Source organism: Macrobrachium nipponense, chromosome 13 (genome assembly GCF_015104395.2).
Source record: "Macrobrachium nipponense isolate FS-2020 chromosome 13, ASM1510439v2, whole genome shotgun sequence".
Taxonomy (NCBI): Eukaryota; Metazoa; Arthropoda; class Malacostraca; order Decapoda; family Palaemonidae; genus Macrobrachium; species Macrobrachium nipponense.
In genome coordinates this window covers 21,529,374-21,542,484 of record NC_087206.1, presented here as the reverse complement: position 1 = coordinate 21,542,484, position 13,111 = coordinate 21,529,374, and the positions used below count along the sequence as shown (strand labels likewise).

General features: G+C 37.4%; 2 protein-coding genes across 3 annotated transcripts in view; both read right to left on the bottom strand.

Annotated features, from left to right (window-relative positions):
• Positions 1 to 471: 471 nt before the first annotated feature.
• Positions 472 to 3,469, bottom strand: LOC135225684 (uncharacterized protein K02A2.6-like). The gene is made up of 2 exons (XM_064265030.1): positions 2,545 to 3,469; positions 472 to 2,514 (listed from the first exon to the last, which is right to left on the bottom strand). Exons 1-2 carry the CDS (start codon positions 3,297 to 3,299, stop codon positions 1,017 to 1,019), a joined length of 2,253 nt encoding a protein of 750 aa, XP_064121100.1. The 5' UTR covers positions 3,300 to 3,469; the 3' UTR covers positions 472 to 1,016.
• A 4,908-nt stretch (positions 3,470 to 8,377) lies between these two features.
• Positions 8,378 to 13,111, bottom strand: part of LOC135225682 (caspase-10-like) — a 5,708-nt gene continuing 974 nt past the window's right edge. The window contains exons 2-5 of one of the 2 annotated variants that reach the window (XM_064265028.1): positions 12,655 to 12,951; positions 11,160 to 12,119; positions 10,792 to 10,863; positions 8,378 to 9,684 (exon numbers count right to left, since the gene is read on the bottom strand). In XM_064265028.1, the coding sequence (XP_064121098.1) occupies positions 8,914 to 9,684; positions 10,792 to 10,863; positions 11,160 to 12,119; positions 12,655 to 12,951 (2,100 nt within the window). In that variant the 3' untranslated portion in view covers positions 8,378 to 8,913. The remainder of the gene's footprint in view (positions 9,685 to 10,791; positions 10,864 to 11,159; positions 12,120 to 12,654; positions 12,952 to 13,111) is intronic. The other variant, XM_064265029.1, reaches the window with a different exon arrangement.

The following is a 13,111-nucleotide window of genomic DNA, read 5'->3' as shown; positions in this document are numbered from 1 at the left end:
TTCATGCCTGAGGTTTCTTGCGCAATCGCTTTGTTGAAAATGAACCTCACAACCCCTTAGTGATAGTGAGCCTCACCGTCCTTAGTTGAAAATCAAGCGAACACACTTACGTTTTTGGTGTTTATGTGGTCACTTCACCAGGTGTACCGGTCACCCACTTCCTCCAACACATTTCGGGATCTTTAAGGAAACTGTGAAAGCTAACCTTTTCGCTTCCCTTTCTGTGTTACAGCATCCGTAAAAGGCACACATCACCATGCCAATAACGGACTCTATTCCAGAAATTTGGGAAACCTCGTATCAACCTGTTAACACGTTACCGATGAGTGAACTATGTGACGTCATGCGCGGGGGCTTGAAAATCGACTTCTGCGCAACTCACCTTAAGGCGCCTCGAACGTTCACTGAACGTTAATGGCGGCCTTTATCTTCGTACATCTCGGCGGAATTTTAAACTTGGTCTACTGTTAAGGATGCCACTTGTTTTGTCGTCATTATTTTGGGTCTGCTTTAGTTATATGACCATACGACAATTCTTCACTCTTACCTGTAGGTAGAGGGAAAGATGGTGTTTTAGTATTGGATGTAATATTCCATTTCTCGTCGCCGAGGTTCCGGGATGAAGGGCGATAATAAAGCAATATTTTCTTGCTGGTGTTTATTGGCTTAAACTACATTGAAGAAGGCGGGTAGTTTTAATATACAAAATACAATAAGCGTATATAATAGAATCATAACAAACATATGAGCATCGAAGCTCGATACACAATAAGGAATCATATCCTGCATACATGAGGTAGAATTTATAAGATCGAAGCCTCTGTGTCGGACTCGATACTAACACAATAATAATTGGTTATACTTATAACATTTACACATTATGCAACATAGTGCAATAGCTTTGAACTGAACGTGTCTGCGGAGCTAAGATTTCCCGCGCTCGTTACATAAAGTCTTGCATACATAACAGTCTCCTCCCCCTTTACCTGTGACTAAGAAACAACTGTTCCTCACATTTACAAATCTAATCTTTCAGGAGGTTTTCCTCTACTCATTCTGTTAGGGAGTACTATAGGTGTGTTCTGAGCTGTTGCATGATTTTGAACATCTTGGTGAGCAGTTTGCACATCTGAGTTATTTAAGTTTGAGGTATTTGAAACTTGTACTTCTGTATGATTTGTACTAAATGACTGCAACTGATCAACATGACGTTTTACAATCTTTCCACCGACATTAACATCATAATGTAAATTACCTATCTTCCTGACAATTTCTCCTTGTACCCATTTTTCTGGTGTATTGTATGACCTTACCATGACATAACCTGAAGCAGCGAAATGTCTTACATAGGGAAGTTTTTTTACTTGATCATAACCTTTCTGTTCTAACTGACTCTGCAAGCTTGGATACATTAGATCTAACTTATTCCTGATCCTCCTCCCCATCAACAAATAAGATGGTGTTACACCTGTAGTATTATGTACGGTTGTTCTATAGGATAATAGGAACTTTGCAATGTGAGATGCTACACTACCAGAATTTGCTTGTCTACACTTCATATTATGTTTGAAAGTTTGAACAAATCTTTCTGCTTCACCATTCGTGGATGGATGATAAGTTGCTGATAATGTATGTTGTATACCATTTACATTCAGAAATTCCTTAAACTCCTGTGAAGTAAACTGTGGGCCATTGTCTGTCACTATTCTTTCTGGCAAACCATGCGTTGCAAAGATTTGCATGAGTGATTTTATAGTTGCTACCGATGAAGTTGTTTGCATTGGTATAACTTCTGGCCACTTACTATATGCATCTACTAATATTAGATATGAGTATCCTAAAAATGGACCTGCAAAATCTACATGTATACGTTGCCACGGGTATCTGGGTAATTCCCATGGGTGCATTCGTGTTGGTTTTGGATTGTTTTGTTGTAATGCACAATTCATACACTTCTTAACCAAATTTTCAATGTCCCTATCAACACCTGGCCACCAAACATAAGTTCTAGCAATTGACTTTGATCTGACAATACCTTGGTGGTCTGCATGTATTTCTGATAGAACTCTATTTCTTAATGCATTTGGAATCACTACTCTTGATCCTCTCAAAATACATTCTTGTGCTACACTCAATTCATTCCAAATTTCTTTGTATGGTTTACAATTGGCATCTTCTTCACAAATATCTCTGCCGGTTATTAGACTCTGCATTATTTTTGAAAGTACTGGGTCTTTTTTTGTACCTTGTGCTATTTCCTTAGCTGTAATAGGTAAATTATATGCAGAAATCAAAAGAATACTTTCCTCATATTGTTCTGGTGCTTTGTCTACAGGCAATCTCGACAAAGCGTCTGCATTACCCATCTTAGATGTTGGTCTATATTCTATGTTGTAATCATATGCCGCTAATATGATTGCCCAACGTTGTAGTCTTGCAGCTACTAACGTCGGTAAACTTGCCTTTGGACCTAAAATCATCAATAATGGTTTGTGGTCTGTAACTAATGTGAACCTTTTCCTGCCATACAGATACATATGGAACTTTTTCACTCCATACACTAGTGCTAATGCTTCCTTTTCTATTTGTGAGTAATTTCTCTCTGCTTTGTTCAATACCCTAGAGGCAAAAGCTATTGGTTTTTCTGTACCATCTGGCATTACATGTGCTAGTACTGCACCTAATCCTATGTTTGAGGCGTCACAAACCAACTTTACTGGCAAATCCATTTGATAATGTACTAAGAATGTGGGTGATGTCACTTCTGCTTTGATTCTTTCAAAAGAATTTTGACATTCCTTTGTCCAATTCCATTTTACATCTTTGTTCAGCAAATTGTACAATGGGTGTGCAATTGTTGCTAAGTTTTGAATGAAACTACCATAGAATGTTACTAAACCTAAAAATGATTGCAATTCCTTGACATTTTCTGGTAACTTTGCTGACTGCACTGCATTTACCTTATCTTGAGTCTTATGAATACCTTTACCATTTACAATAAAGCCTAAATACTCAACCGAGTCAACCTCTAAAATACATTTACTCTGGTTGACCTTGATATTGTGTTCTTTTAGTTTCTTTAGAACTGCACGTAACCTTTCTCTATGCTCTTTTTTGTTTTTGCCAGCGACTAATATGTCATCAATGAAAATGAATACTCCTGACATACCTGCAAATATTTTGTCCATTGTTTGCTGCCATATTGCTGGACTGCTAGCAACACCATAGGGAAGTCTTTTTGGACGATACAGCCCTAAATGTGTGTTTACAGTACATAGCTTTTGGGAATTTTCATCCATGGATAGTTGTTGAAATGCTTGTCTAAGATCTATCTTAGAAAAATACTGAGCATCCTGACAAAGTTGCGAACATATCTTTAGGATTTGGCAATGGATGTTGTGCTACTTGCAATTGTGGATTTAATGTCACCTTGTAATCTCCACATAACCTAACTTGACCATTGTCCTTAACAATTGGAACTAAAGTGGGTAGACCAATCTGAATAATCTACCTTTTCCCATGAACCTTCACTTTCTAACCATCTAATTTCAGTTTCCACAGCTGTTTTCAATGCATATGGAACTGGTCTTGGAGCAGAAAATCTAGGAGTAGCATTCTCCTTTAAAACTAAGACTGCTTGTGCATTCTTTACTGTTCCTACTCTGTCTTCAAATACTTCTTTGTAATCTGATAGAAGATTAGTTAATGAAATTTCTTCTGCTGGTTCTTGTTTTGTACCTGTAACCCTTAGAATACTAGGCCAATCTAATTTTATGCATCTTAACCAATCTAATCCTAATAATGTCTGTCCTTGACCCTTGACTACTGTCAATGGTAACTTACCTATCTCTTGATCTTTGTATTGAACTTTCACTTGTGATGAACCAACTACTTCTATGTTTGTACCATTATAACTTTTGAGCACTTTGTCTGAAGGTCTTATCACTAGGTTAGGTATCGTTTGTGCTACTCTTTCAGAAATTATTGTCACATCTGCAGCTGTGTCTATTTGCATGGGTGTGAGTTTCCCATTTATTTCTATTTGAGCCATAAGACGTTCTTGTGAGTCTTTGTTCACAGAATTAATGTGAAATGCAAATTGTTCTACTTCTGTGGGTCTTATGTACACTTTCTTCATTTGAGCTAGAGCAGTCATTTGAATTTACGGTTCTATTGATCTGTTTTGTGGTCTTTTGCTTAGCAAATTTACACTGACTTGTTAAATGACCACGCTTCCTGCAGTTATTGCATGTCTGACCTGACGCTGGACACTTATCCCAATCATTGCTATAATGATCTTGTTTACCACATCTAAAGCACAATTTCTTTTGAGGTTTTTGTGTCCCTATGTGACTTTGACCTTTCTGTGAGTATGCATTAGGTTTACCATTGTTATACTTGGATATACCTGGGCTAGGCTTACTCGTTTCATTTGTTTGCCCTTTCTTTGCATGTTGGTAACTCCTTTTATAGGCTACATGATTCACCTGGCTACTGTTGTTGTTATGAGTCTTACCTACAATGACATTGGACTGGTAATTAGCTGTTTCTATTGCTCTTGCTATTTCCAGAACTTTTTGCAAATTTAACTTCTTTTCTTGCAGCAACTTCTTTCTAAGCTCTTGCGAGTTACTCCTTACTATAATTTGTTCTATTAACCTGTCTTCTAGATCTCCAAATTCACAAGTTGAAGCTAATTTCTTTAACTTGGTTACAAAAGAATCTATTGTCTCACCTGATTCCTGTGATGCTTCTATGAACTGATAACGTTCAAAGTATTTATTTGCTTGAGGAGCAAAATAATTTGTGAGCCCTTCAATTGCGTCCTGCAATGAATCACCTGTTAGATTCAAAGTATTGAATACTTCCTGAACTTCTAAACCTGCAGTATGAAGTAACAAAGCCTTCTGCTGCTTTTCGTTTATTTTCCCTAGTGCTTCTAAATAAATTTGGAAGCTGCCTATCCACTTTTTCCATCTTGTACCCACTGATTTAGGATCATCACCGATGCTAAAGCTGTCTAACTTTTGGACATCTATCGGCATTTTTGCTGTGATACTAAGAAGTTTAGGCTAGGCTAGGAATTTGGAAGTTTTCTTTTTCTTTCTACCTTGTAGGCTACTCTTGCATAGACATACCTGTTGCACTTTTACTCTCAAAACCAACCCTTTTTTTTGTGTTAACGCTCCTGACTTGGCACAGCGCTGCTTGGTTTGAGTGTGATGAAGGCATCTAGGTAGAGATTCTTCGTTTTCGGGTAGACTTCATCCGTTTGGGGTCGTCGTCTTCCGCTTCTTGGCTAGGAGATTAGGCGTAGGCTATAGGCTCCATTTGGCTGCAACGAGTTCGTCACCTGCGTCGCAATGTTTTGTCGTCATTATTTTGGGTCTGCTTTAGTTATATGACCATACGACAATTCTTCACTCTTACCTGTAGGTAGAGGGAAAGATGGTGTTTTAGTATTGGATGTAATATTCCATTTCTCGTCGCCAATGTTTTGTCGTCATTATTTTGGGTCTGCTTTAGTTATATGACCATACGACAATTCTTCACTCTTACCTGTAGGTAGAGGGAAAGATGGTGTTTTAGTATTGGATGTAATATTCCATTTCTCGTCGCCGAGGTTCCGGGATGAAGGGCGATAATAAAGCAATATTTTCTTGCTGGTGTTTATTGGCTTAAACTACATTGAAGAAGGCGGGTAGTTTTAATATACAAAATACAATAAGCGTATATAATAGAATCATAACAAACATATGAGCATCGAAGCTCGATACACAATAAGGAATCATATCCTGCATACATGAGGTAGAATTTATAAGATCGAAGCCTCTGTGTCGGACTCGATACTAACACAATAATAATTGGTTATACTTATAACATTTACACATTATGCAACATAGGGCAATAGCTTTGAACTGAACGTGTCTGCGGAGCTAAGATTTCCCGCGCTCGTTACATAAAGTCTTGCATACATAACACCACTAACGTTAGGTTATGCCTGCACAGTCATCTGAACGTTAATGTGAACAACCTGCACAGTTTTTCTCGGCAGCGCAGGCGGCCGGAGCTCATCTCATTCGATAAGCAGAACCGGTTGCGCATGCACAACGTTAATGTTGCGACTGGGAGGTTTTAACTTCATTCATAGATTATTCGATAAACATTATGAAAGCCCTTGGAGGCAAGTTTAAACTCTGTAACTAATTCGCCTGGGATTATTGAATTCGTCTTGACGTTTATATATTTCGTATGCTATCAGCGTGTCAATTACAGCTAGAGCATCGTCTGTTGAAGCCGGAGAACTGAGGAAAGGATTGTATCGTTAGAGATGAAGGTTTGCCTGAGACGGCCTACTGTGCAGGCTCAGGTTTTACATCAGAAGGATATGATTGATATGCCTCTGGTTTGATTTAAAAAAAAGAAAAAAAAAAGTTCATGCTTTCACTTTCCAACCGCCACGATTGAGCCATGTATCAGACTCAGACTGTATTTGTGACTGAGATTAATTTAATACTTGTTATTATTTGTGAGCGGTTTATCGCGAAAATGAAACCGTGCCTCTTCCGGGTTGAATGAAAAAGAGAAAAAAAAAATTCTTTTAAGCAAACATTTATCCACCCAAGAGTGACCCGACAACCTCTTCCGGAGACCTTAAAATGATGTTGCGACCTGCACCTAGGCCTATCACTTCTACGTTGTCTCTTGTGAGCAGGTCACCAAAGAAGTCGGGAACTCGTTTGTTCTTTTTGAAAGTAAGCACGGTGATGAGGATGAATTTCTGTGAGTTATTGGTGAGGGTGGGCCAGTCAGTCCATGTTTTCGCACGTAAACCTCACCCTTCTGTCAAGTCCATTTGAATTTTCATTGGTTGAAAAGGATTGGTGAGCGAATGCGCTTCCAGCAGCCGGGTCGTTAAACGGAGCTCTAATTCAAGGTTTAGGCAAACGGAACTCTAGTTCAAGGTTTATGCTAAGGAAAGGTTAGGGTTCGATGTTACCCCCTGCTAGGATATATGGGCACCGGATATGCTTTAGATAGCCTATGGTTTCAATATAACTTCAAAAGGTACACATGCATGACTTTTTCAATGAATTTCCACTACATGATAATCCTGTCCCAACTTCCTACATTGATATTAATCTGAGAATTATAAGATTCGAAAGTTAAATGTAAACTGTCTCATACACCAGGGAGGAGGATTGCTAAGTTTTATTTTAGAGTGCCTTTCCTATTAATATTCGTTTTCTGCAAATAGTTTCCATAAAATAGAAAACGTTCCCTTTCGCTCTTACGTAATATAATAGATGGGAAACCACAGTATAGCCACGGTTTAGGTATACCTAGACCGTGAGTATAGCTACGTTTGTATGACCCTATTCCATCATGTTTTAGTGATTACTCAAGTATTTCTCAGTCATTATCACAGGTGGAATCAATCAGTCTGCAAGTGACAAGATACTATTCATTGTTCTCTGAGACCCTCAAAACAAACTTGCCCAGGAATTTGTCAACAGAATTCACACTATCACAAAAAGTAGGCGAACTCCAACATTCAAAGAAACATCCTCGAAGGCTTTTCAGTGGAATAAAGATAGACCTAATCATTAAAACGAAAAGGCAAGAGAATAGATATAAATATATTAATCGTTTGTTACAAAGCCTGTTCGTATGTTAAGGGCTTTGAAAATCAATAAAGCTTTGAGTGTACAGTTTTTTTTAATGTACCTTGTTTTACCGTAACTCATTGTGTTTTAAGATAATTTCCTGTTAAGTTGACTTGCAAATAGCGATTATTTTTAATTTTGTAATTTTCAAAATGGTTTAAAAACTTTTTATTCGTATCTATTGTAGAATTCCCCGAGGATGTAATAACGTATTGTGAAACATTGTAAAATAAACTGTCAAAATGTCAAATTCCTGTGTTCCTAATTGCCTTCATAGTGCGACTCTGCCGAGTGGCCTCCTGCTAATTTTGGAAATATATATATATATATATATAGATATATATATATATATATATATATATATATATATATATATATATATATATATATATATGTGTGTGTGTGTGTGTGTGTGTGTGTGTGTGTGTGTGTGTGTGTGCATATATATATATATATATATATATATATATATATATATATATATTTATATATATATATATATATATCTATATATATATATATATATCTATATATATAATATATATATATATATATATATATATATATATATATATATATGTGTGTGTGTGTGACCCCTTTGCGTTTATATATAGACAACCATGACAAACGATGCACATTTACGCAATCCATCTGGATTTTACTCTTTCTCACTTAATTTGGTAAAGTAAGGAATAAACAAGAAAGAAGATAATAAGACCTTCACCCTCGATCATTGTAATCCTTGTATTACTGCTGAAAAGGTTTATCCGTTCGAAGTTACAATACATCAAATTTGCAATATATGACACATTGCTCGACACTTGAAACTGGGACTTTTCTCGTTTTAAAATCACCACCATTCTCGGAGGAACTTATAGACCATCAGCAGTCGTATTTGGCTTTTAGTATATTACAAAATAAATAAATAAATAATTTCTTGTTATAGAACTTTATTCCATTCATATTTAATTTTCAACTTTTAGAATTACAGGAAAGTAGGATGTGTTTAGAAAATGTCAATGCGACCGTGTACGAAATATCTGAGTGATACAAAATCTATGAGTGATTTTCCTCCAGAGCATTTGGGTATAACTCATATGTTGTTATGATAACGATAAGAGTTTATTGTATTTCCAGGTTGCATGATTACTTTAAGAGATTAATGTAGTAAAACTACCATCTTTCTCCTTACTTCATACTTTGACTTGGTAACTTAAACTGCAGTGAATACTGCTATATAAAGATTTCATTGTCTTGGATTAAAGTAAAATTTTTTGGCGAAATTAAGGTCCTGTATGTCCGGAGTTGTGCCATGGCTTGAGGTGCTATAAGCCTTCTTGAATTTCCTAAGCAGATCGTCTAAATCATCGTCACAGGCATTTTCCGACAAAACCCGACAAAGGGCCATGACGAAGGGCGTCCCTGCCTCCGCATACCGGTAACTCCTGAAGCCTTCCGGAGCAGAGAACACGTTCATCATGTCCCTGGGAGTCTCTCTGACGGCGTCAGACTGAGGGGTCACCTGGGGCTCGTCTATCCCACGACAGAAATTGTAGAAGAATAACTTCGGTTTCCCCGCCAGGAAGGGACACTCGCTGTCTAGAAACATCGACTGGATCTTGTCAACTGTAACGCACTGCATGTCAGACGTGTGGAAAGTCTGCCTCGCTACGCCGTGACTCATGACGAAGACAATGGCGCAGTCGACGTCCTTCAGACGCTGTTGGTTCCTGAAGGAGTCCAGCGTCGATATGGTGTGGTCTTCGGTCAGGTCCCAGTAGACTTGGGGCTCGTATCCCATTTGACTGAATATGTTCATCAGGTTGATGACGTCGAACTGGGATCCCTCCCTCAGAAGTTCACGCCTCCCTTGAAATCGCTGGTAATTCAGGATGAGGACGAGTCCTTTTGGGGTGCTGGTTATCTTGTATGTGTCCTCGTTGCTGACTTCACAATTAGCGTCATCTGTCGGGGCGTGGTTCGGTGATCGACGGACGAATAGCTGTAACGGACCACGCTGGAAAGGATGTTGACAATTTCTTAGTTCATTCTATTTAGAAAATGAGACTTATAACCATTTAAAATAGTTTGAAATAATGGGGATGAAAATGAGGACACTTTTTTTTACTCAGATTCTTAAGTTTCAAAAATCATCTACATGTATTAAACTCCCTATTGTTGTTGTTTTTTTTATTAATAAAACCATGTTTAATCAATTTTGTCGGTAAAAGTACTGTACTCTAACACTCGTAAAGGTACCTAAGATTTTATATGTAACTTACTCATAGTATTGCTTTGATTTAAGAATACTTCGTTATGAGTTTGATACATAAATGAATGTAATTATACATGGGTTCTTATCTTCATAATTACCCCCCCCCCCCCTCTCTCTCTCTCTCTCTCTCTCTCTCTCTCTCTCTCTCTCTCTCTCTCTCTGCTGATGAGGTAATTCCCCTTCCCCAAAGAAGGGGACCAATCTACAGATAAATCTTTCCAGCTTGATATATATATATATTATATATATATATATATATATATATATATATATATATATATATATATATATATTACGTGTTTGTGACTGTTAGCCAACAATATCCCTAAAAAGCGCGGTTTAGAAAAACAGAACTGCAATCACTAAAGTATTTAGCCCTCTCATTACTGAATCGCTCATGAAACCAATGCATTAAGACTATTTTTCAGATTCACATCTATTTCATAATCCACAACTATTTCATACAGCCATCCAATAGCTTTATTAGATGTATATAATTTATGGGCCTCCCATAGATGACCATCAATATTATTTACCTACAAACTTCTTTTAGTCCAGCTCCCATACTGATAATCATTACTTCGTTTCCTTTTCATTCTTTCACCATTCTCTGCCATCAATCTTCTCTATCACTACTCATCAATAAGCCGTTTACAAACATCATCATTTCATATTCTGTTTTCTTTCCCATACTCTTCTTTTTTCCCCCAATTTCATCATATCTTAATATATTTATTAGAAAACAGTAAATTCCTCTAGTAATATATTACACACACACACACACAGACACATTCATATATAAAGATAGATAGGTATGAGAGTTGAATATCCTGCACATGGATTACTTGCCTGTATCTGCTGAATAGCTGGTTGCAAAGACAATCCTATGCCCTGGTCCATCCCACGTCCTTCAAAACTCACCTAAAAGTAATATTTATATAATTTAAAGATATAGTAACTCCCATGGCCCAACTTCTTCAAGTCATCTTATGAATTTGGTAATATTTTTATGCGTCGTTAAAAGCTGTTCTGTTCCTTCTACTCTACATAAAATTAGCTGTACTTGAACTATGAACCTGAACAGTTGCAAATTAGCTTTTGATATTAGAATTATTATAGGGTATGCATGTAAATGAAGTGCTAACAGAAAGTATGAGAATCCTTTTCTTTCATGTTCTTTAGTTATTCATAACGAACATTCAGAGTACCATACTTACGGCGCTTGAAGAGAGGAGTAACTTGGCCTGCTCATCGATGGCTACGGACAGAATTTTGACAACATCCTTATATTGCAATCTCTTGGCCAGATCATGAGCACTTACCAAAGTATCGTGTGTAAAATTGCTTAGGTTACAATGCAGAAGTGGGGATAAAATCTTCAGATTGTTTTGCAAAACACCCATATATAGCAAATTGTCCAAAGTATTCTCTTCCAGAACATGAAAGACATTAAACAGCATGTTCATTACGTTTTCTTCAACACTGCATGCGCATGCAAGCAAAACACCATTCATGACTTCATAGCTGTAGTTTTTAGCGTAGATGAATTCCTTCAACTGCTTTTCTGAATATTGCGGGATCTTTTCAAGAAGTTCTAAATCGATTCTGGCATTTTTACTAACAAATCCGAGAAAGATCTCAGCTCCTTGCCACTGTTTGGATTTGGAAGCTTCTGCTAGATTGTAAAGAACAGTTTGGTGACAGTATGTGTAATTTTCCAGAAGACGTTTAGCACCTTCCCAGCGCCTTTCTTTAACAACTTCTCTAAGCAAATTACACATCACCTGATTTTCGAATTTATAGTTACTAAGCACGTGCGATAATCCATCCCACTCTGCATTAAGAATCATTCTAAGCAACGTTTCCTTCTCCACAAAGACGCTTCTAGAATACTTAAAGACAACGCATAAACTCCTCCAGTCCTGCTCTGTAGCGACTGTGGTGGCAATACTGAGCCAAGCCTTTGGTGTGATTCTGAAACCCTTTCTATGAAATTTATCGAATATTCTCCACTGCTTAGACTTTGCAGCCAGAAGGAGGACCTCTTCTGGGAGATCAGCATCAATGTTCTGTAAGGACTCCAAAATGGCCAGAGCGATGTCCCATTGCAGGTTTGTCGCTGCCAGAGCAAGAGCAGTCTTCCCCTCAGTAGTTTTTGCAGATACATCTAGTTTACACTGCAAATCATAAGGAATTATCGAGTTTACACAGCAATTTACAAGAAATTACCTGTAATCATCTAGTTAACACTGTAATCCATACACAGAACCTGATTCTACAGTTAGACTTTACAGGTAATGTGGAAAAAATATTTGGCTTTAAAAGTATAAAAAACAGAGTGAATATTAAATCTTCCTTAAGTTCTTCTAAAAGTCTGTCTTTTCAATTTTTCGTTACATATTTTACTCACCCACAAAAAAACAGTGAATGTTACTATGAATATAGTAATTAGGTATTAGCGACAATATGAAGTAAGCATGACTGATTTAAAGAATATAAAATGGTCCATGACTTTTCAAAAAGCTAAAATTGAAACAAAACTTGCATAATTATAAAAATCTTAATAAAAGCAGTGATATTTTTTCTCACCAGGAAGAAATTCCTTTCAGGAAAAAAAGAGGTATAGAGCAGTGAAATAAAAATCTAGAGGTACCTCAATTTTCAGTGAAAATGGTGTCAACTCAGTGAAAATTTACAGAATTTGTTTCTGACCTGGACTTCAGCTGATAAAAGCGACCGGACACACTGAAGGTGACCATTCTTCGATGCTATCATGAGCGGAGTCATCCCATTGTCAGTCTTCGTGTTGAGATGAATACCTTCGAACTTGAGCAGGTCTTCCACGAGGTCATGGTTCCCACCTGTACAAGCTACCGAGAGAAGCGTTTCGCCAATGATCGTTCTGGCATTGACATCTCTTCTTCCGTACAAGCCAAGCAACCAAGGTCTTCCACGAAGCCATTGCAGTACTGTTTTGTCATCGCCTTGATATGCAGCTAAACGTTCCCTCTTGTGAAATATAGATGTGCATGAGATGAAGATTGATTTTATAATATTGAGGATATCTAGTCAAGGCCGAACACTGGGGCACTTTAGACCATTTAGGGAGATTTAGTGAAATTTAGGTTGTCATGCCAAGCACTGGGGCTTAAGACGAGGGAGCTGGAAC